Source organism: Sitophilus oryzae, unplaced genomic scaffold (genome assembly GCF_002938485.1).
Source record: "Sitophilus oryzae breed Bouriz unplaced genomic scaffold, Soryzae_2.0 scaffold_1500_pilon_pilon, whole genome shotgun sequence".
NCBI lineage: Eukaryota > Metazoa > Arthropoda > Insecta > Coleoptera > Curculionidae > Sitophilus > Sitophilus oryzae.
The window spans coordinates 838,043-862,317 of record NW_022146171.1 but is presented as its reverse complement, the minus strand read 5'-3'; the positions used below and the strand labels follow the sequence as shown (position 1 = coordinate 862,317).

General features: G+C 33.0%; 1 protein-coding gene across 1 annotated transcript in view; it reads right to left on the bottom strand.

The window, feature by feature from the left end:
• Nucleotides 1-231: 231 nt before the first annotated feature.
• LOC115878090 (TWiK family of potassium channels protein 18-like) overlaps nucleotides 232-24,275 on the bottom strand; it is a 40,312-nt gene continuing 16,268 nt past the window's right edge. Inside the window, exons 2-4 of the mRNA XM_030894448.1 lie at nucleotides 9,834-10,100; nucleotides 2,150-2,352; nucleotides 232-2,091 (exon numbers count right to left, since the gene is read on the bottom strand). Of these exons, the coding sequence (XP_030750308.1) occupies nucleotides 1,495-2,091; nucleotides 2,150-2,352; nucleotides 9,834-10,100 (1,067 nt within the window). The 3' untranslated portion in view covers nucleotides 232-1,494. The remainder of the gene's footprint in view (nucleotides 2,092-2,149; nucleotides 2,353-9,833; nucleotides 10,101-24,275) is intronic.

Here is a 24,275-nt window from a genome sequence, read left to right as displayed (position 1 = left end):
CAAATTGTTGAGTTGATGGTCGACGAAATATAGCAATTGTACATTACTTGTGCACCTTTAGTAATTCCCTGCAGATAATAATTTATATTAGTATCAAAAATGTACTTCTATTAAAAGTACTTAAACTGTAATGGCATATTCGTTTTACAATGTTTGTGTCCTTTTAGAATTACAAATATAAAACATTAAAAATAATTGTAGATAAACGTTACTAGTTGGTATTCATTTTCGAAACTCGTCTTTATTTTATTACACAAAATTTATTACAACTCTCTTGTTATTTTTTTACCTAACAAAACTTACGAATACTGCTTATTAATATGAATTAGTCATGGAAAATTAAACTGAAAATAATATTTGGCGATTACAATAATGTTATCATCATTTCAGTTAAATGCATATGAAAAAATTATGTATGATTACATTTAACAACATTACGAAATGTTATGATACAATATTTCCTTCTGTATTGTTTTCTGGTTCTGATACTTGTTCGTGTAAAACATCAGTTTCTGCTGCAAAGCTACTGCATGATAGTTCTGTGACATCTTCATTTTCTTCCTCATCTTCAATTCCCATCGTACCACCTAACTTATCTGATGCATGAGTAAATGTATCGCTTAATTTATCTTGTACAACCTTAAAATACATAGTCATAAGGGCTAAGCCAAAACATAAATATACAATGGATAATATTATGAATATTGGATGATCTGGTACTACATCTCCGAATCCAACTGTAGACATGGATATGAAAATAAAATAAGATGAAGAGAAGAAGTCCAATCTTCCAAAGACATAAATATAACAGATCCGCCGAGCATGTAAGTTACTAATATACAAAGTGCCAAAGTAATTGGTAAGTTAAATTCGTCATCTATTTCGAAGTTCGATATAATTCCTGGTGTTGGTGGTTCTGTAATCGTTTGATATTGATTATCTTGTTTATTGGTTATATTTTCAGATTCATCAACTTGTTGAGTTGATGGTCGACGAAATACAGCAATATTGTACATTACTTGTGCACTTTTAGTAATTTTCTGCAAATAATAATTTAAAGTTTTTAACGTTTTTTTCGATCATACTATAGATATTTTATTTATTAAAATTTGCATAATTTATTTAATCTAGTTAATGTAATTTTTATTGATGAAAATGGCTAACGCAACTTTGTGCATTGCTATAATGCGAAATTTGTTTACAATGTATGAGTCCTTTTAGAATTACAATACAAATATAAATCATTAAAGAAAATTGTAGATAAACGTTACTAGCTGTTATGCATTTCAAAATTAGTCTTTATTTTATTACACAAAATTTATTACAACTCTCTAGTAATTTTTTACATAACAAAACTTAAGAATACTGTTTCATATTAGTCATGGAAAATTAATCTGAAAATAATTTTTGGCGATTACAATAATGTTATTATCATTTCAGTTAAATGCGTATGAAAAATTTATGTATGATTACATTTAACAAAATTGCGAAATGTTATGATACAATCTTTCCTTCTGTATTATCTTCTGGTTCTGATAGTTGTTCGTGTAAAACATCCGTTTCTGCTGCAAAGTTACTGCATGATAGTTCTGTGACGTCTTCGTTTTCTTCCTCATCTCCAATTCCCATCGTACCACCTAATTTAGCTGATGCATGAGTAAATGTGTCGCTTAATTTATCTTGTACAACGTTAAAACACATAGTCATAAGGGCTAAGCCAAAACATAAATATACAATGGATAATATCATGAATATTGGATGATCTGGTACTACATCTCCGAATCCAACTGTAGACATGGATATAAAAATAAAATAAAATGAAGAGAAGAAGTCCCATTCTTCCAAAGACATAAATATAACAGTTCCGCAGAGCATGTAAGTTACTAATATACAAAGTGCCAAAGTAATTGGTAAGTTAAATTCGTCATCTATTTCGAAGTTCGATATAATTCCTGGTGTTGGTGGTTCTGTAATCGTTTGATATTGATTATCTTGTTTATTGGTTATATTTTCAGATTCATCAACTTGTTGAGTTGATGGTCGACGAAATACAGCAATATTGTACATTACTTGCGCACCTTTAAAAATTTCCTGTAATTATTAATTTATATTAGTATCAAAAAAATGTACCTTTATGAAAAGTACTTACTTGAACTTGACTAGTTTTTCGTACTTTGCGACAACTTCCGGTGTAATACAGTCGCCTGACATGCGACCATATATATTTAATACCTCTGGTAAAAAGCTTTCCAAAATCGGTAAGGGCTATTAAGAAAAGTGGAATGCCTATTGTAGAATATACAATTGTTAAAACTCTACCGGTAAAAGTTGTGGGATAGAGGTGACCATATCCTAAAAAGGGAATACACATAAGTACAATAAACCAAAAAGATTTCTTATAGGAAAAATTACATTACATACACAGAATTTTTATACAGTCAAAGTTAAAGCGCTTATCATTTAACTTTTTTTTATGAAAGCGGGTTCTCACTGAAACAGTGTGACTGAACTCAGTGATAACACGTTTGCAGTGTAATGGAACAGTGTATTCATACTTTCAGTGAAACGGAAAGCTAGTCTTTCCTTTGTTTATTTTGACTGAACAATAAATACAACCTGTGTGGAAAAGTATTTTTTTTCCTTCTGTTTTCCAACTTTTCACTAAATATTAATTGAAATGGCATTGATATATTAATGGAAATTGGAATTGAATTGGCATCAAAACTTAATTCCTTTAATATAGTTTCGCTAGCACCCCATTTATTTCTGCGTAATCTCCACTGTCTCATCTACGACATTTTCTTTTTGTTAGGTCTGAATATGTCGTAACTTATACTTATTCTCAACTGGTTGTAATTTTGTAGTTATTTTATGTTTACAAGATCAACAAATGATATCACTGGTCTGCATGAAAATCGACCCTAACACCATTCTTACGGATTCTGTATGTAAAATTAATAATATAACCACCATTACCCCCTTTTTTGTGGAAAACTTCATACCTATTTATACAGTTTTTTCAAAATTTGGTGGGATGAAAAGGATTATTTTGGCCTCTACATTGTTATTTCTGAGCTACCAGCGATATTATTAAATGTTTTGAAAACATTGACTTTTGTAGTAAGAAGTAGTCTCTTTTTAGGGTAGGAGGGGTGTGTGTGTCCCATTCAAATTGTAATAAAATCAATAAACGTTTCGTTTATTCATCGCCTTTTTTTCGTTTATTTTTTACATCAGTGGGGGGGCCATGGGGCTTACTTACTACATTACATCAGAGAGGGGGGCCCATGGGGCCCGGCCCCACCTAAAATCTATAAATTTGGTCGAATATTAGGCTTTTGGATTAAAAATGGCGCCCTAAAAGACTATTCTACATTACTTTTTATTTGGGCCCCCTAAAATAAATTCCTGTATTCACCCCTGTTTTACATGTTTTAGCTTTCATACATTTTCTATAGTAGGTAATAAAGTTATAAGTGTATAGCTACAGATAAAGCAATATGTTGCTACATAAAAGTATATAGAAACTATAATAGAAATACATTTTACGTCCAGTCAGAAAAAAAGTCGTCCACGATTCTTTGGTCATTTTTTTTTTGGTTATTATTGTTTACAGCTAAAATACCTAATTATTATCACCTCTTCAAATTAAATTAATTTCTATAATTATTATCGAAAAGTGATAAAAATATCATAAAAATAAAGAGGGGAAAATGCTCCCCTGAAAATGGTGGGTGGTAGAAAACGCAAGCTATATTTGGAGTCATTATACCTACATGAGAATCCGCGTACGAAGACACCTCTCACTGCTCCACGGAGGACTTGCTTCAGAGGAAGCGAAAGCGAAAACATTACTTGAAAAAGGGGAGAGTAAAGGATCCAAGAAACAGCCTGCTTCATCTCCACCAAAGAGCAAGAGAAGGAGTGAGAACCTCTCACCTCTGCTCCGACAAAGAGAGAAAAAGCCAGAATGGGAAGCCGTCCAACACCAAGAGCACAGAATATATAGACTACGCAATTTTTTTGGGCACAGAAAATGACCAGCTCGAACGTTCACCAGCTTGGCCGCTATTGCTGGACAAGTGAAAATGGCGGTGCTGCCAAAGGATTACCCAGAGGTTGTGCTGACCACCAACCAACAAACGCGAGTTGATGGGATTAGTTGCAGTGAAGGGAGAAAACATCTCAAAAAAGGTGACCATCACGGTCTTTCTGTCGAGAAGCAAGGGGAAAACACCACCTGAGTTTTATGCTGAGCCTTCAGGCTCAAACTCCAATGTAAGGACATCCAGTTGGCGAGTCATCAACTGGAGGGAGGAGGTTCATGGTCAGGCCCCCACAATAGGAATTGACCTCAAATCCAAGGAGACAATAGGAAAAGAGGGATATATCCTCTATTATTTATTCGGGACAACACCGGTATCAGGTCTAAAGAGAGGCGAATATATAATAATAAACAACGCTTTATTGTACAAAAAGCCAAAACGACTTCATCGACAAAGCACTCACAAAACAAACAAAAGCACAAAAAAATACAAACAACAAAAAATACATAATACAAATAATACAATTCAAATAAATTTAAGACATTAAAATAACAAAAAGAATATACATGGACAATTGCAGAACAGTACGCAGTAAATAGATATAATTTTAGAGTTATAAAATATTAAATACTTGACTTTTGATCAGTGTGTGAGATGGTCAAAATTTTAAAATCTCCAGTAAGTATGATTTTAGAGCTTTGCGAAATGCGGAAAAGAATGAAAGCGACTTGATATTCAAAGGCAGATGATTGTACATTTTTTTGGCATTGTACAGTATTGAACCTTTAACTAGTTCTGAGCTCGGGGTTGGTAGATAAAGATCGTGCTCCGCATTCCTAAGTGGATAGTTATAAGATGGCCTTTCCGGAATAGCAGATATATGCTTGCGGATTAAGCAAACGGATTCAAAAATGAATAAAGAAGGAAGAGTCAGTATTTTGAAATTTTTAAAGAAATTCTGGTTGTTCGATATTTATTGGCACTGAACTCCTGTTCAGTCCCAATAAATATCGAACTGCTCTCTTTTGAAGTCTGAAAATACGATCAAATTTTGTTGCGCAGCCCAGAATGGAAGGGCATAACGAAGATGTGACTCAAAAGGACATAATAGGCTATTCTCGAGGTTGAGAAGTTAAGTTCCTTAGAAACTGATCTTAGCGCAAAACAGGCAGAGCTTAGTTTCTTTGATAAGGCTTCGATGTGCAAGTCCCATGTTAACGAGTTGTCTACAACAAGTCCTAAGAATTTCACAGAGTCCACGACGTCAATAGTGGTGTTATTAAGTACAAAAGGTTGTATAGTACTTTTATATGACAAAACTTTAGTTTTTGAAGTCAAAGAGGTGGTGAAAATGGAGACAGATCCACCACCTCGAGTGGCTCGAGTACCTCAGCCGGAGACAAGCTCCTCAACTGTGAAGGACGTAAAAGGCCTATCCCCTCTACAGCAGGAAAATCTTCGTGGTTGTCGTCGATGAATTATAACTCAAGGAAAGGGGACACAATAGATCTTTAGGTCACAATGATTAACCTTCACCCCCTCCCACTCATTCTGCATTCTACATAGGAATCACCAGTAATGGTACTAGAACGCTAGAATTTTGCTTTTTTGCAGAGTAGTGTATATTTTACAGTTGCCATGTATTAAGAATCGAATGTATTCAACTGCAAAATGAAACGTGTGGACACAAGCACCGTTTTCCGCCTTTCAGTCTTACTGAAGCAGTCTGACTGCTTCAGGAACCTGCCTTGAAGCAGTCTGATTGATTCAATGATAGCTTTTTACATTTAAAATATCCAAGTCCGCTTTCAAGAGGAAATCTGTCTCAGGTGTAGAGTGCATTTCTAACGAATGTAGGCTAAACGAATGAGTTGAGAACGAAATGCTTCATCTTCTGTCGGTAAAAGTAAATAGATCAAATGAAAAATCGAGTAGCGAATGGCTGCAAATGTTGCTATTGTTGCTATTGCTATTGTTCATAATCATTTCAATTAGGAAATGTTAGCAAAACAAAGAAATTCAGTCAAATATGTCACCCCATGTTGCGAACGGGTAGCAATGGTGTGAATGACTATAACGGGTGGTACATCGTCCTTGAAAACATAGGAAATCGCATGCAAATTCTGATCTGTCCAAATATTGGCTCCTTTGTTGATTTTACAGCAAAATGGTAAATAGTTTTTTTAAAGATTTGCTTATGCTGAATACACGTGTCAAATTTGAACAAGACCATTTTAACTAATTCAAGAAAAACTGCATCTATTTTTAAATTGAAACTGAACAAGTAACAATACAAAACCAGGCAAATGCCGACACCTTAAGGTGCGTATTCACTTGCAACAAAACACTCCGAACAAACCAAACGCGCCGCGCACTCCAAACAATCTGCAACAAAACATTTTCCGGGAGCGCTCTGAACGACCTGCAACAAAACATTTTGCGCGGAACGTTTCGCCTGTTTGCAGTGTTCGCTGCGTTTCCACCAGTAATCAGTGTGTGAATCAGTGTTAGTGTGTTTGTCGATAAAGATGCATCTGATATTACCATAGCCGCTGGTGCTTTTTTAATTATAGAGGCATTAGCGGGTAACAAAAAAGGACGAAAAATGTGGGCAAGACGCCTCTTTTTGCGCCGTCAATATAATATGGCCTTACTTAGTTTCCTAGATTATATGCATAAGAAGAATTTAATTAATTTAATAATTAATTATTAATTTAATAAAATAGGTCGCCTTTCAAACTCATCAATTAACTCTAAACACTTTTCTCTGTTCCACTCTATAGCTAGGTACAGTTTAAAAACACCCCAAACACAACGAACGTTCAAAACTGCCGTATCCACTGAATACCAGCCAACGAACAAATTCTTTTGAGCAAATCCCGTTTACCGACAAGCTTCGGAAAATGCTTGGCGCGTTCGGTTCGGTTCGGCGCAACGTAGTGACTACACAAACTTGTTACAGCGCGTTTGGTTCGTTCAGAGTGTTTTGTTGCAAGTGAATACCCACCTTTAAGTTGTCAACCTATGATTTTGTGAATGCCAAATTGTATTTTCTATACCGTAGGCTTTTGCCTAATTCCAACAAGTTTTTAGACAGCACAACAAATTACATTTGGCAATGATAAAATCATAGGTAGACAACTTAAGGTACGTTGGCATTCGTTTGGTATTGCCACCAACAGCGGAGCCAATATCTGCCAATAGTTCGAAATTTGCATGGGATTTCCTGTTTCCAACGACGATGCACCACCCGGTATACAAATGCGAACGAATGGTAACATTCGCCAGGTGCATTATTGGTTTTTTTAAGAGAATTGACAGCTCTCAAGTTTTATATTTCTTTCTGTAAAAAAACAAAGAAAATAAATGGACTTAAAATTATTTTAATAGTCAAAAAACGTGATATTAAACTTCGAATTAACGATTAAAATCTTTGAATAAAAATATTAAGAAAGGAGTATAATGCTTATCCATGGTATTCAAGCATGGTAGACGAAATCGACATGATAGGTCCCCATCCTTGACAGTTTGACGTCTGAATGGAAACATTTGAATTTGATTTGAAATTTTCTGTATTTGTCTTTACTGAGCTTATTTTATATTTTTTATTGGTCCTACAATCGGTTTTGTTTAGAGGTAGTAAATCTAGAAGGAAATTGTATCAGAACTTAACAAGAATTTAACCTTAGTTTTTTGATATGCTTAGGGTTGCCACATGAAAACTTGTCCACACCGGGCAAGCTTTCCCTAAAATCCGGACAAAATCCGGACGTCAAAATTTTTTTAGCGATATAAGAGCAAAAATAGGATATTGTTTTATTAGGAGTAAAAATGATACTTTTTGTGGCCAGGCTGTACCTACGTTTGACATACAGGCGAAGCACAAAAATCATTTTGACTCCGAATAGAACATGCTATTTTTTTTTCAAACGCTACAAATAATTTTTAAACAATTTCAAGCGTTTCAAATAATATAAAAAGATTTAAAATAATCCCTTGTAAAGCTTGAATTTCATGCATCCGTTGTCCGACGATACGTTGATACCACTTGATACGATATTAATCTTATTGATAGAATTTAAAGACTTTGACTGAAAGTCAAAAAATTTGAAAAAAGTGTCAAAACGTCCGTTATCGTATGAACGGGTCCGTTGACGGGCTGAAGTAAAATATTTACGTATGAAAAGTGGCGCGAAAACGCTGTGACCAATCAGAGCACCGTCGGACCATTGTATGAACGTATAAAGCTTGATTTTCATGCATCCGTTGAATTTAAAGGCTTCGATTGGTGAGAAACGGTTAACCAATCGAAGCCTTTAAAATCAACCAATAAAATTAATATCGTATCGTCGGATAACGGATACATGAAAATCAAGCTGAAGTAATTATATATCGAGAAACTATGGTTACGCTCGTTGAATTTGACACTTTATGTCAGTTAACAATATATTACCTTTGTATATTACCGTACTTTTGTGCTTAGGCGTAAAAGTGTTTTACTTTTATTCCTAGGCGTTAAATAAACTTTTTTATGTTGTCAATCATTTCGCAAAAATTAATACTTTTGTGACGTTTGAAAAACAAAATACATTTATAACTTTCAAAACTTAAAACTTACGAAATAAAACAATGAACTTACACTGCTGAATTTATCGACGATTTTTTAAGTAACTAAATTTATTAAAACTATTATACAGGGTGGGTCAATGGAAACTTTCCACGCCAGTTTTTCTCGTTAAAAATTAAAGTTTGGAAAAACGCCCGGACACTTCGATTTAGTTTTCGAGGGGGAAAAGAAAATATCATGAAATCACTTTTACACCTATAACCCCCAAGGCGGGGGCGGCACCACCCCTAAATTCTTAAATGGAAAGGGGGGCCGAGTGATACCTTATGTAAAAGGTATTTCAATTCCCTTTCTAGTGATATAGATATCATGTACTTTCGTTCAGTAGTTTTAGACATTTATTGATTTAAAGTAGATTTTAATTTATCAGCTAAGTGGTGAAAAAAGCGGAATTTTTTTCTCTCTCTGTATGTATATTTTTGGCAAACTCTGTATACTAAAAATTAAGCTTTTAAATAAAAAATAAAAAAGCTTAAATTTTCTTTTTATTTTTTAAAATTTCTAAAAATTTTCCCGGTCAAAATTGAGCATTTTTCACTTATTCCGAATTGAAAGATTTTTGGGCGTGGATCGATGCAGATTGATTAGTTAAAATTTTTAGTATACATAGTTTGCCAAAAAAATACATACAGAGAGAGAAAAAAAATAAAAACCGATTTTTTCACCACTTAGCTGATAAATTAAAATCTACTTTAAATCACTAAATCTCTAAAACTACTGAAAGAAAGTACATGATATCTTATATCATTAGAAAGGGAATTGAAAGACCTTTCACAAAAACACTCGGCCCCTCTTTCCATTTAAGAATTTAGGGGTGGTGCCGCCCTCGCCTTGGGGGTTATAGGTGTGAAAGTGATTTTATGATATTTTCTTTTCCCCCTCGAAAATTAAATCGACGTGTCCGAGCGTTTTTCTAAATTTTAATTTTAAACGAGAAAAATTGGGGTGGAAAGTTTCCATTGGCCCACCCTGTATATTATTTTGCGTTATTGCGACATTCTTAATGGACATTAAAATTCGGACGCTTATGAAAGATCCACCCGGACTCAACCAGAAGCAGTTAAAATCCGGACATGTCCGGATTAATCCGGACATCTGGTAACCCTAGACATGCTCCTTCCTTAGTCTTTTTATTCAATACTTTAAATAAAATACCTAACCTATTGTTGTGTACAACGTTGAACAATATACAATTGCATTCCATATTGTCCATACTTTTCCATCCGTATGTGAAACAACCAAGGGATGTCGATCGTATGCCCTCTTTATTTGTTCTTCAAACCCGGCAATTTTTCTAGCAGCTTCGCCCCTCCATTCCTGCAGTGAAAATTGTCTTGGTAGTACTAGGGACTTTGATCTTAAATCACTCAAGAGCTCTTCGATCTGTAATTGTACGTCTCGTTCAATTAATTTGGTTTCATTCTGACCTAAAAAAAATATCTTTTGTTAAAACAATAACACAAACGAAAAAAAAATTAATTGAAAATTGACTGGTACTTTGTAGTACCAAAACTAAAATAATCCAACTGGACTTAAAACGACCAAAAAGTTTTATGACCAAGCCGTGCTTTGCATTTATAACAGACTATCGCGTACCCGCGACTACAGACTTCGTTAGCGTCGAATTAATCATTTGTAATGGTGATGATAAAGCAAAGCAAGAATTTCCATTAATATATAAACTGGATAAATTTTTCTCACATTGATGTCAGCATGAGAAAAAACAATATGGCGATATTATTAATATAACTTGGTAATATTTGAGAGGTAGTTTCATCTCGTTGGAATTTGACTTTCGAAAAATCCGTTTGCCAAAAATAAGCTTTTTACGTCAAGCAATTTAAGCAGAATCGTGGTTAATCAATTACCCAACTTTTTTTGGAACACCCTGTATGATTTTATAAAAAATTTCAAAATATGTAAAAAACAAAATAAATTATGCGTGTCCAAGCGTTTTCCCGAAAGACTAACCGTTTTTTAAATAACAAATATCTTTGTGCCTTATCTGGATATTCTTCCTTGTATCACAGGAGAATTCTCCATATTCTTAATTATGGAATATTCATTAAGTCAAAGCCTTTTTTGATTGACTATGGCAAGTTCTTCGACTTACAAGACAGTGAAATGTATACCGTTTATCCAAAATAACCAACGCCCCATTAATATAAGATACCACCTATTTTCCTCCTAAAAAAACATTCCTAATATCCCTGTATCCACTTTTTCCGACACACAGCCCCCTCCATGGAAGGATCCTATTTCAGTCAATATGGAACTTTGTAAATTAAAAAAAATCTGAAACATCCAGATATATTTGCAAAACTAGTCTAATACAAATTTTAGACGAAAAATATCGTGACTATATTTGTTTTTACACAGATGGCTCGAAATCTGATCAAGGTGTTGGCTGTGCTTTTTACAGCCCGGTTGCTAATAAAAAAATTAGATTACCTAATTTCTCTGGCATTTTAACAGCCGAACTCACCGCTATTTATCAGGCTTTTATCCAAATTCGGAGCATACCACCGATTGAAGCATTAATACTATCTGATTCACGTAGTTCCCTCAACAGTATTGCTTCTTTAAACTCCAAAAACTCTCTAACCTGCAGCATTCGAGATCTAGTATATAAACTTACTGAAAGAAACTACAATGTTAACTTTATGTGGATTCCTGGACACTCTGACATTGCTGGTAACGACCGAGCAGACAAACTGGCTAACGAGGCAACGCTCTTACAGAATATTGAAGGAACTCCATCCGTTGTCGATTTCAGAAATTTCCACAAAAAAGTGTTCTTCAGTATACTTCAAAATGAATGGGACATCCTCGAGGAAACTAATAAACTTAGGTCACATATGCCACTTCTTCATCTGTATCAAAATATATATTCTCTTGAACGCGTATCTGTCTGTAAAGTTGTTAGAACCCTCACAGGACACTCATATCTTACCAAATCATATATTATTAGAAATGAACCCCCTCCAAAATGCACCTTATGCAATAACTTAATGTCAATGAGACACATCCTTTTTGAATGCTTACCTGTTGCCTCCCATAGGTCTAGATTCTTTAATGCTGTGGTACCTATGAGAATATTTTCGCGCCTTTTAACATTTCGACGATTAATAAAGTTATGGAATTCTTAGACAGCATCAATATAACGAAAAAACTTTAATTTCTAACTTAAAATAATTTAAAATAACCTCATATTAAATAAAACTTATTATTGAGCGCTAAAAAACCCTGGCTGTTGACGCGGTCTATAAATCAATACCTCTCTATCTCTCTCTCTCTTTCTCTTAAATTACAAATATTGTCATATTTGGAGGGTGTTTCGCCCTTTTGGAATTTGAGATTCGAGAAACCTCTCCTTATCGAACTTCTACACCCCACAATCAATCCGTTTACCAAAAATCAGCTTTAAACGTCAAGCAGTTTAAGCAGAATCGTGATTACTCGATGGTCATATTTTATGAAATACCCTGTATAAATTTTTAAAAAACCTTAAAATATGTAAAACAACAAAATAAAATATACGAGTTTTTCCGAAAAACTCACCGGTTTTTAAATAAAAAATATTCTAATATTTGAAGGGTGGTTTCACCCCCTTACAGTTCGAGTTTCCCTTCAATATTAATTCCTTTCCCAACATTTGATTTTTCGAAACACCCTGTATACGTTTTTAAAAAATCTTAAGAACGAAAAGATGTAAAAAAACAAACTTTTGACATCCGCAACCCTTATTTTTCTCTGCTTGAAATTTAACGTATCATTTCATACTATCATAAACTATAATCAAAAGCATGTCTGGCTGATTTGCGAAATTAGCAGATGTAGTCTGGCGGCCTCTTCAAAATTGCAAAAGTTAGAAAATTTTTGCTCTAGTTTTCCCGGATTTGGAAATTTGTCTCATGGTAAATAATATTACAATTTTATGAAATTGTAGTACCTATTATTTATCATTTATTCTATGGAATATGCACAGCCAGACTGTCATTTACAATTACGAAAGACTCACAAATCAGGTAGTTAAATGAAGAGAGCATGAGCGGCATTGTATAATTATTAATTGAACATGCCGAATTTAGCGCACCCCTGAAGAGCCTTTGGACGAGTCTGGTAAGGCTTTCGTGATGCCAGACTATATTTTGCAGCTGTAATTATAATATAAAACTATCTTCACCTGACACATTTTTAGGACTGCGAAAATAAGGGCAATGGTTTTAATAATTTTTATCCAATTTTTCCTCTGCCAGACATATTACCCATTCTCACAACATCTCTGACTAATAGAACTATTTTTATCGCTGGAAAATATGCAATACAGGAATTCCTGCGACTAGATTCCTAGGAATTATTATTGATGGAAATCTGCGATTTGAAGACCATATTCTGGCTAAGTGGCAAGTTGTCTTCTGGATGCTTTGCTGTTAGGGCAATTAAGGAAGAACTGCGTTCACAAGTGGCAAGGACGGTCTATTTTAGTTTGTTTGAGTCTCATCTCCGGTATGAAATACCATTCTGGGTTGTGGCTAATCAGGGTCTACTAAACATTCTTTTTATTTTACAAAAAAAAGGCCGTACGATTTATTGTAAATGTATCACATAACGAATCCTGTAGACAACACTTCAAAGCTCAAAAAATTCATACTCTACCATCTCTTTTTATTCTGGAAACATCATCCCTTATTTTTAAAAATCGTAACAGACTACAGGGTCCTATACCCAATATTGTTACCCGCGAAACCCTGAATCTGCCCTTGCCACTTCCAAATAGCACCTTGGTCAAAAGATCTATAATATATGAGGGCTGAAAGGACTTTAATCATCTGCCGGTTGCTTTAAGATTGGTTAATTCCATAAAAACCTTCCGGAGGCTACTGAAAAAAGAACTTTTAAGTAGGGCATTTTACAGCGTTGACGAATTCTACCAGGACACCCCTAATATTAGTGTTTAGAATTTAGAATTGCTTGTCGGTCTGACATATTCTTTTTAGTTTTATTTTTTATCTTATCTTTAGTCTGTATATTGTATATGTTACTTTACTTACTTCTTTAAACCTATTTTGCTGAATTTTGTTTGTTTGTTTAAATGTATGTATTTTGTTCAATTTTTTATTTACACAATTTTTTGGTTTTTTGTTTTTATATTTACACGCATTTATTTACTTAAACTGTTTTTTAATGTTAAAATTGCTGGCAATAAATATTTTAGGTTTAGATTTAGGAATATGCTTTGTTAACAAAAATTTATATGTTTTTTAACAATAAAGTACTTTTAAATTTGAATTTGAATATATTTGTACAACCCCCCCCCCCTTTATGTGTCTAACATTTGCTTAAAATAACATACCGAATAATTCTATCGGTATGTTTGCTGACTGGGAAAATAAGTACCGAAAATCATTACTGCCTTCTGGACTATATTAGTTTCATGCTAATGTCATTTAGTTCCTATTTATCCAACTTCCTCCAACATTTGGCGTGTTTTCGTGTTTGGGTTCTGTTTGAGTTTTCTTGTTGTTTGTGTTAAGTTTATGTTGTTCGTGTCACTTTTCATATAGCAACGAAGGTGTGAATGTTAATAATTATTCACTTTTGATCCAAAACAAATCTACACTGGACGCAAGTAGTCCAGCATCAAGACCGTTGGTCGATGAATATGTGGGCAAGAATTCTAAAGGTGCGTCCACATTGCTCGCGAGCAGGCCGAACTAACACGTGGAATACGAAAAACATGACAAACAGTCGGAACGAGATGTTCGCGGCGCTCGCGACGCTCGCCGTGCTCCACGTGCTTGCGATCACATAAAATGCTTGTTTCGACTGTTCGGCTCTGTCGCGGTCATAGACTTAAAATAAAATATAGACTGAGCATCTCATTCATAAATAGCTGGAACATGCGGTCAGACAATGTCTTGTTATTGTTGTGTTATTGTTTTAGGTTATAACGAGTGCGACACGAGCGATAGATAGGTTGTCTCTGTCGTAACGGTCGTTCCCTGACGACTCTGCCGAGAAACACAACACTGTCTTTCGTTTCTCAAGTACACCTGAACTCTCCGTATCATAGCCGGGTAATTTTTTTAATTTAATGAAGCATTAATTAAATTAGAAATATATCGTATTTAAACTTTTTTATATTTTATTAAGATTTAGGACAGGCTTTTTAAATAAAAGTTTAGAAAAAACGTCTTAGAGTCCAAAAAGGATAAAAATAATAAAATACACGTTATAGAAGAAATTTTATAATCGAAATTACGTAATTTTTGAAATTAATAAAAAATTATTAATTTTAGTCAAACATTTACAACCTCTAATATTAATCAAAACAGGATCTATTCCACAGATATAATACAACCGGCGACAGGGAGAGAAAAAATATGATTGTTGTAATTTTTTTTTCTGGTGATGTCTTATTATGTAAATTAGAAAACATAAATCTGTTCCATTAAAGCAAGGAAGGTGATAGGAAGTGGATAAAATGAAAACTACATTTATTTAACTCGGTACTGTCTTTATTATACCGGGTGCGTCCCAAAAGTGGCTCATCCTTATAATGTTTTTATATTTTCAAATAAAAAAACAAGATTTAGTATGTTAGTATATGACATAAATTAGGATTGATTGACGCATTCAATTGTTTTTGGTCACTTCCTGTTTCACCGGAAATGACTATAACTTTTAATTTTTAAATGACACCCCCGGTATATTTCTACTTTATTCGATAGAAAATGACACTCTGAATAGAATGACATATCATATGTCAACTTTTGATATTTTCGCATATGGTTTAATTGTAATTGTAACACGCGGTTCATAACGACAATTTGACTCGAAATACCAAGTGTGTGGTATCAATATATTCATAAAAAAAATGCTTTTTCCAAATATGCCAATGAGTCACCCTTGTTCTATTTGAAAAAATTGACATATGTATGATTAAAAATACGATTTGTACATCTTTTAACCGGCCTAGAAAAGACACGAAACCCATTAGACGATCAAAACTATTTTTCCAAGGCTCCTTGATTAAAACTTAGTGTTTTTAACAACACCATGGCACCCTGGATTGAAATTTAAAATACGATTTGTTTTAAGCGACAATGTCAAAAAGTTGACATATGATATGTCATTCTATTCAGAGTGTCATTTTTTATCGAATAAAGTAGCAATATACCGAGGGTGCCTTAAAAAATCAAAAAGATGTAATCATATCGGTGAAACAGGAAGAGACCAAAACAATTGAATACGTCAATAAATCCTAATTTATGTCATATACCTACTAACATACAAATCTGTTTTTTTTATCTGAAAAAATAAAAAAAAGTTATAGGGGTGTGAGCCACTTTTGAGACGACTCGGTATATTAAAAATATTGTTTCATAATGTAATATCATTTTAAAATTCTTGTATGTTATTTTAGATTCTGAAGATAATTTTAGAATAAACCGGAATATATTTTTAATAAAAACACTATTAATTATTAACAGGGTTATAATTATGATTTTGTTACAATGTAAGTAAGTAAATAATGTAATGTAAGAAAAAAAATTCAGATTTTACATTTTACTGAAATATTATCTAAATAAGCGCCTTTCTACAACAACGCCACTGACTTCCAATGGGTAAATTGAGAGTTGCCTACCGGTCGAAAGTCGTTTCAAGACTTAAATGAATTATTTAAATCAAATTTCTTGCAAATTTGGCACTGGCGAACCATATTTTATAGTTCTTGAACAGAAAAAGTCAATAAAATAAACACTTAAGGACTACAAGCTAAGAAAATGCGTTAATACAGACGGGGACATAACGGCAACAAAGCTTTACCGCACACGTGCGACGCGTACTACAAGGTAATAAATGAATGAATAGGCTCCCTCGCCTCTAATCGGTGTTGTCATATTGTAAAGAACTTATCCTTTTTAAACAGTATCCGACTTATAATTTAGTAGTATAAGGACTATTTAATACATCTATGGAATGGTATTAAAACCTACTTTATTAAACTGTAGTATTAATATCTCAATATATGTGTATAACAAGAAAAAAATATTGATAATATTAAAGACGTGACAACATAGGCTGGATGAGGAAGGCTCGGTCGACTGTACCCAGAAGTAAACATGTGTACAAAAAAGCTTGTTTGACCGCGTTGAGATATAAATAGTGTAGTCTATATTTTATTTTAAGTCTATGGTCGCGGTACATCAAAGAGACGCTTCGGAGCCATGCGAGCATACTTTACAGTGCACAGAGGACCAGGGTCACTGAAAACATTGAATATCTCCAAAAAAAATATACTATTATTTCATAAATCTTGTTATCAATTTAAAACAAGTAGGCTTTGGAGCATCACAAAACAAAAACAAATGAATAATGGAATTGTCGTAACATGTCGAAAATCGCTTTACTGATAGCAGACTTTACGAAATGCTATTATATCGCGGCAGAAAAGTTTCAACTTTATAATTTGTTAAAACGTATATTTTACAAATATTTTTTTATGATGAATGTAGACGATAGGGATAGGTTTTTACTGTTTTTTTGCTCTTTTACATTTTAATAATATTATCCCATATTTGTATTAATGTCGTTTTTGTTAAAATATATTTTTCAAAAAAAAAACTTTTAAATTTATGAACGATTTTAAAAAAATGTGGGAATATCGTGCAAACCCAAAGTAGTGCAAACCCAAAGTATGTACGAGGATGTATTTCAGGAAAATATTTTAACGTCTATAGGGTAGCTCAAAAAAGTGAGTGGACCGGGATGATTTTTTAAATGGAACACTCTGTCTATTATTGCTTTTTTGGCTTCCTTTCTGATCAGTTTACATAATCCTAAGATAGGATGAAAATATGTTTGGATAGTTTCAGAGATATTAATAAATAAATAAAAAATATATATTTTTCTATAAGTTACAATGTAAGTTGATAAAATATTGTATTTTCAAAATAATTACAAATAAAATGAAATTACAGCTGTTATTATATTTTTATGCAATCCGGTGTTTAACCATAGTAAATTTTTGTTATTTTTAATCAGGGTTGGCATGATTTAAATCAAATGATTTAAATCAAGTCTTTCAACAATTTTTTCGAAGCCATTATCAGTCTTTTTATTTTTCTAGTCTATCACACACGCCACACTTGACACCAATTGTTACGTTTTTCGTCGGTTCCGTGTGGATAGAAAGTCACAATTTATTTAAACACTATTTATTTAACACTAATTAACAAAAACAATAACGATAAAAGACGATTTACAAACGATTTATAGCTAAGAATTTATTTTGAATTTTAGCGCGTCAACTGCACTTGTATATTTATAACTGCCCTCTAGGCCACAGCCGCCGGCTTTTATACCGACAGGTAAGAAATCTAGAATAGTCCATAGATCGTTAGGTGCATAGAGAAGGTTTTGAATGTTCTCGTATGTACTACTCCATTCCAGTGGGACTCGATTCTTCTCGAACGAATGAATCATTGCGGTGTCTATTCTTTAATGCGATGTTAAGGTCATCTGAGGGCGGGACATATAGTTAGGTTAGGTCGAGTCCACACGGGTCCGCAACAATATCTATTCATCAATTAAAATGTTGGACCGATTTTTGAAGTAATTTTGTGTGAATCCATTAGACTTCTAACTTCTAAAGGGTAGAGATTTGTTTTGAAATTTATGTACAAGTGACAAAAAAATGCTGTTCGAATACATTTCATTCGCAACCTCTAGTGCAGAAAAGGGTTCTTTTGATGTTAGTCTATATCTTCAAATCTTTGTGAGAAAATATGCTGTTTTATTTTACACTTTGACAATATATAATACTAATTTGATTCTCGACTTAAGACTATTTCCGAACAATAGTGTATTGTGTAAGGAGTAAAAATTAAAAATTATACTTTTTTGACGAGGTTGTACGTTTGACGGACCAGCGTAAACAGGGAGGCACAAAAGTACATTTTTACTCTGAGTAGAATATACTATATTTTTACAAATTAAACATTACAAATAATTTTTTGATCAATTTCAAACGTTGCAAATAATATAAAAAGTAATGCGGTGTAAGTAATCGAGTAACAATTTGTACACTCGTTGAAATTGACGCTTAATATCAGTTTAATAATATATTTTTGTACTTTTTTGCTTAGGCGTAAAAGTGCTTTACTTTTATGCCTAGACGTTGAAATGACAAAAATTAATACTCTTGTGGCATTTCAAAAAAAAATCCTTTTGATCTGATGCGAGCGACTTTTTTTGCGGAATATATTGGTGACCGATGTGGGAAAATGACACGCGACGTAGAATTGTTAATGTTGTCAGTATTGGGCAGAGTTATGAATATTTAGCCATTTAGGATAGGACTTTAATTGAAATTAAGTCCTAATTATTCCGAAATCCGATTTAAATAATGTTTTCTATTAAAATCAAAAAAATCTGATTTAAATAAAAAAAATCTGATTTTTTATATTTTTTTGAAAAAATCATGATTTTTTCCAACCCTGTTTTTAATATAAAATTCAATTGAAGTGATTAAAAAGTACTCCCTCAATACAAAAAGAAATGCAACGAGGTTACAATTAAGGAATAAATAATAAATCAAATTCAATACAAATTGCACTGGTTTGAAATGAGGCATAGAAAATTGTGACGTCACCTATCAGCATTTGACTGAATAGTTGATAGAGGGCGCGAGCCTCTGAAGAATAATATGGTGTGTCTAATTCTCTGCTACCGTATTTACACCATATATCTTAAAATCACATTAGATTTTTATATTTTTATTAAGATCGATAAAAAATACGTTTTTAAGTGGGATTATTCTTTATTACCCCAATATTAAATTTACTTTTAAATTTTTTACTAGTAGAAATTAAAACTTAAATTAATATACCTACATACCTTGATGCTTTTACACCGGCGATTTCGGCACTATTAAACCGATTATCTCGTTTTAATAACTTGTGCACCATAAAAATATCTACCCTGGGAAAATTGTTAGACGTAGCTTTTGCAAACTTCTTCATACTGATAACACTATACCTAGGTAAAGCGAGCACAAAGAGGAAAGAAAAAAATAACACAATGGCAAAATACAAAACGCTTCGTACAAAATCCAAAATCCTACTCAAAAACAACAAAACATAAACAAAACTGACTGACATTTGACACTGATATTAATAATGACACATGCCAAACCGCTTCGACGGATGCCACCAGCGTCTCTGCTGGCAAACCATGACACTTTTGATAGGTGACGTCAGAGATTGCAAAAGTGTAAATTTGAAATTCTTAATATTGAATAATTTTTTTGAAAAAATGGGATGAAATTGAAGTAAAATAAAAAAATACGGGTGTCATAAAACTGTATGAAGATTAATTATTTGTAATAAAAAAACTATGATTAAATTCCGGATTGCCTCAAAAGTCTTAAAAAATCGATTTTTAATAAAAAACTATTTTTATAAAAAGTTGATTACTTCTGACTTTTGTGACACCCTGTATAACAAAAATTTTCACATATTTGATGCTTCTAGGCTCATGCATTTTTTGAAAATTAGTTAAGGTGTGACTTTGACCAGAATCTGCAAAAATATAATTTTTTATGCGCGTTAATATTGTCACACCCTGTATAAACCATTTCCTACGGGCTAATAATTGTTCATTTTTTCATATTTTGTACTGATTTCGTAATTTAACACATATTGAATAATATCTACGAGCGAAATAATTTTTCCATAAAATATGGTCCGCTGGCCCTCGAAGCACTCGAGCTGTTTGCGTCGTTTGTATAGTTTTTAGTTTCATAGGATTCGGTTTTTACTGGAGTATGATGATACAATCAAGGATACCACCATGATTTTTCTTATTTTTTTTTGTTCAGAATTAAAAATAGTTGTGTTTTGTTCTTGGATTAGTAATATTAAATATACCTTTAATAAAATATAACTTTTTTATATTGCCTACTTATCTTAATCTGATCTTTGAGAACTTTATTTATATTTTGGCATACGCCTAGTACTATTTTTGAAATGCTTTGTTTGGAAACTTTGAATAAATAACCTAAGCTGGTATGTAAGTCTCCAGTTGCGAGAAATCTTAATGTTATGGCCAAACTTTCTTTAACCGGATTTCACTTCCTAAAAGTTGTATTTTTTTCTTTCTATACGGGGGCAAACTAAGGTTAATAAGTTTTTAAAAATCAGTAGCGGACATGCGGTAAAAATTATTAAAAAACATTCTGTCTGTTTGTAAATTGTGTAGAAGTTTACTTTCACTGTTCCGGGATCTACTTTTGAAATTATTAGACATCCAACACCGCCTTTTTTCTCTCTTTGTTTCTTTCGGTTTGCAATAATGATCGCACTAGCAGCCGCTGTTAAAAATACTTCGGTATCATCCATGTCCGAACAGCACGAGAACACAAGCACTATATATTACAATGTTGACGCCGTGGCTTGCGAGCCGAAAGATCTTGAGGAACACGATAAACAAGAAGCGCAAGGAACGCAAGCACAATCAGAAGCAAGAGCGCGAGCAGGATCACGAGCATTGTGGACGCACCTTAATAGGGCGAATGATTGATGACCTTCTTGTAATCATCTGAATGTAATGAACTATCCACAATTTCCAAGAGAGGAATTACCAATTTTGTTAAAGGAACCATAATGATGATATTGCATTTGTTGCTATTTCAGCATGATGGTTCTGTCGCTAATTTTGCTATGAATGTGTAGGGCTTCCCCTCCGAAACTAAGCATTTAGGACATACATTTATACGAAGTTTTTACTTATTTTTATCTGCAGAATATGCTGCCCGAAGTTTTCGGAATACAGTTCGGACCATCCTGTATAAAAATGTAGAAATATTGGCTAATTACTTATAGTAGTATACAACTATTTCTACAGGGTGATACAATTTACCATAATTATTATTTTTATAAATAGGTATTCTTTTGAAGGTGAGTTCAATGTCTCGACCATACAATAATCGTCACATCGCATCGTTACGCTTATTCGGGCTCAGCTGTCTTTTAACGATGACTGTACCTTAATTATTTAATCCAAGAAAAAATGTGGAAAGTATCCAAAAAGTCGATGACGGTGCATCACCAAATGATTAATAGTTATTCTAAATTAACACAACGTGTTGTCACCATAACAAATACGCAATGATTAGGTATACGGGGAACAGTAGGAACAAATATTTCGTCGTAATTGTGACGCATATCTTCTTCTGACCAGTGCCAAAAAACGATATTAGCCGTGGGTTCTCGTAAATCGACTTAAGGTGAACCAACAGATGCAAGATCTGACAATATATTCAACTTTACAACATATGCCAGTGACACTAATTTCATCGTTTTAAATTTTTGGAATTTAATTATTTAAGATTAAAAGAAAAAATATACTGTTATTAAAGTCAGATTGATTAATGATAATTTCGGTGTCCTCAAAATCCGATGGGTCAATGAGTTCTTGGGCTCCATCAACTTTGAAAAACAAAATTAAAAATTAAAACCTTGTAAAACATATTCAGGTTGAAGCGCTAGAAAAAAAATTCATATTGCAAGCGCTAGAAAAAAAATTCAATTCAATTTATTTTTTACAGTAATTTTAGATTGAAAGAAAGATAATATGAAAAAAAAGTCATTCAAAGCAAACAGTACCTAATTCAGAAAAAAAGCCAAAAAAAGTAAATTTCACAAAACCCAATAGTTTTGGAGATAGAGTCTGTTCAATGAGTCAGGGAAGATTTCGACAGATACATTCAAAAATCGACAGAAAATTCAATTTACCTGCGAATTACAAACACAATTGTCACTGTCATTGATCCTCTTGCTGGGCAGACTATATTTGAATTTAAATGAATGTCTTATATTCTGTACTTTAAAACTTATGTATAAAAAATTGCTATTAAGGATTTTTTTATATTTATTATCATGTTCAGCTCATGCTGTCACAAGTACATGATATAATGTCTATAAGTACATCTACTACCAACATTGTAAATAGTAGTCAAAATGTTACTTTGAATGTGGTAGACAATGATTCAGTATTAAAACTAAAAGAGTTTTGGACTTCCATCGTCTTTATTTATTTTTGCTTACACAACTTTGACAGAAGTATTACTGACCGTTATCAAGTGTGAACTAAACTAAATCCTAAAGCTACTGAGCTTATACAGGGTGGCGCACCTCATTCGCCTCGGTTGATTATACGAAAACGAAAAGATGCAGAAACAAAATATTTCATGGGTATATGTGGGAAGACAATGTGCATAATTTAAAATTATTTTTAAATGTACAGGGTGTGTCAGAATTAAGATCCATACCAAAGTTATATTTTTTCTTATGGAACACCCGGTATTTTATTTTATTTTTGGATTCTAGGACAAAAAATAAGGCATTTATTATAACGGTTTAATATGTTTACAAGCTTTGGTTTTTGAGATATTTAAATATACATGCTATAATAAAAAAGATTTTCAACACCTTCTACATTGCTTTTGAGAATTAATTCTTGTGCTGACTTTTAAGCCAAAGAATTAAACTTTACTGAAAAATTGAATTGCTTCGTTTAATTTATACAAGGGTTTCAAAAATTGCTGGTCTATTTTAAATATTTATTTTACATAAAAACTTCGTTATTTCAAATACATCACCCTGTATTTTTTAAATAAATCGAAGCAGATTCAAATGCTGTTTTAAACTATATTAGGGTTTCCTACACCTATCTAGCTCAGATTTTGAATAAAGAGCAATTTTTTAATAGAATGGCCACCAAGAGGGCTAGTGTCGTCATGGCAAGTTTCTAGTGACAGTTAACAGCTAGTAGCTATTTTCTCAAAATCGAAATTAGTTTATGGACTTTATTTAAATTTATACCAGTTTAATTTTATTTAATTTACCTACGAGTACAATAGTTTAATAAATAATATTGTTGCGGACCGGTGTGGACTCGACCTAACCTAACTATATGGCCCGCCCTCGGATGACCTTAACATCGCATTAAAGAATAGACACCGTAATGATTCATTCGAAGATTCGAGAAGCATCGAGTTCTACTGGAATGGAGTAGTACATACGAGAACAATCGAAACCTTCTCTATGCACCTAACGATCTATGGACTATTCTAGAGACCTTTAGCTGTAGGTATAAAAGCCGGCGGCTGTGGCCTAAAGAGGGCAGTTATAAATAGACGAGTGCAGTTGACGCGCTAAAATTCAAAATAAATTCTTAGTTATAAATCGTTTGTAAATAGTTCTATAAGTCTTTTATCGTTATTGTTTTTGTTAATTAGTGTTAAATAAATAGTGTTTAAATAAATTGTGACTTTCTATCCACACGGAACCGACGAAAAAACGTAACAATATTTATTAAATATATGTATATATTATTCTATCAAGAAAAACGAAGAAGTAGTTCTTTGATTTATTTTACGATGATTTGTAGATATATGGATTTTTTATAAAAGAGCGAATTACGGCAAATTCCAATTTTTGCTGCGAATATAGAAAAAGTAATTTTTCAAAGGAATGCTGATCAGGAAGATTTCTATTTGGGAATCTTTGAGCATAAGCCCTTGACGCCAAGAA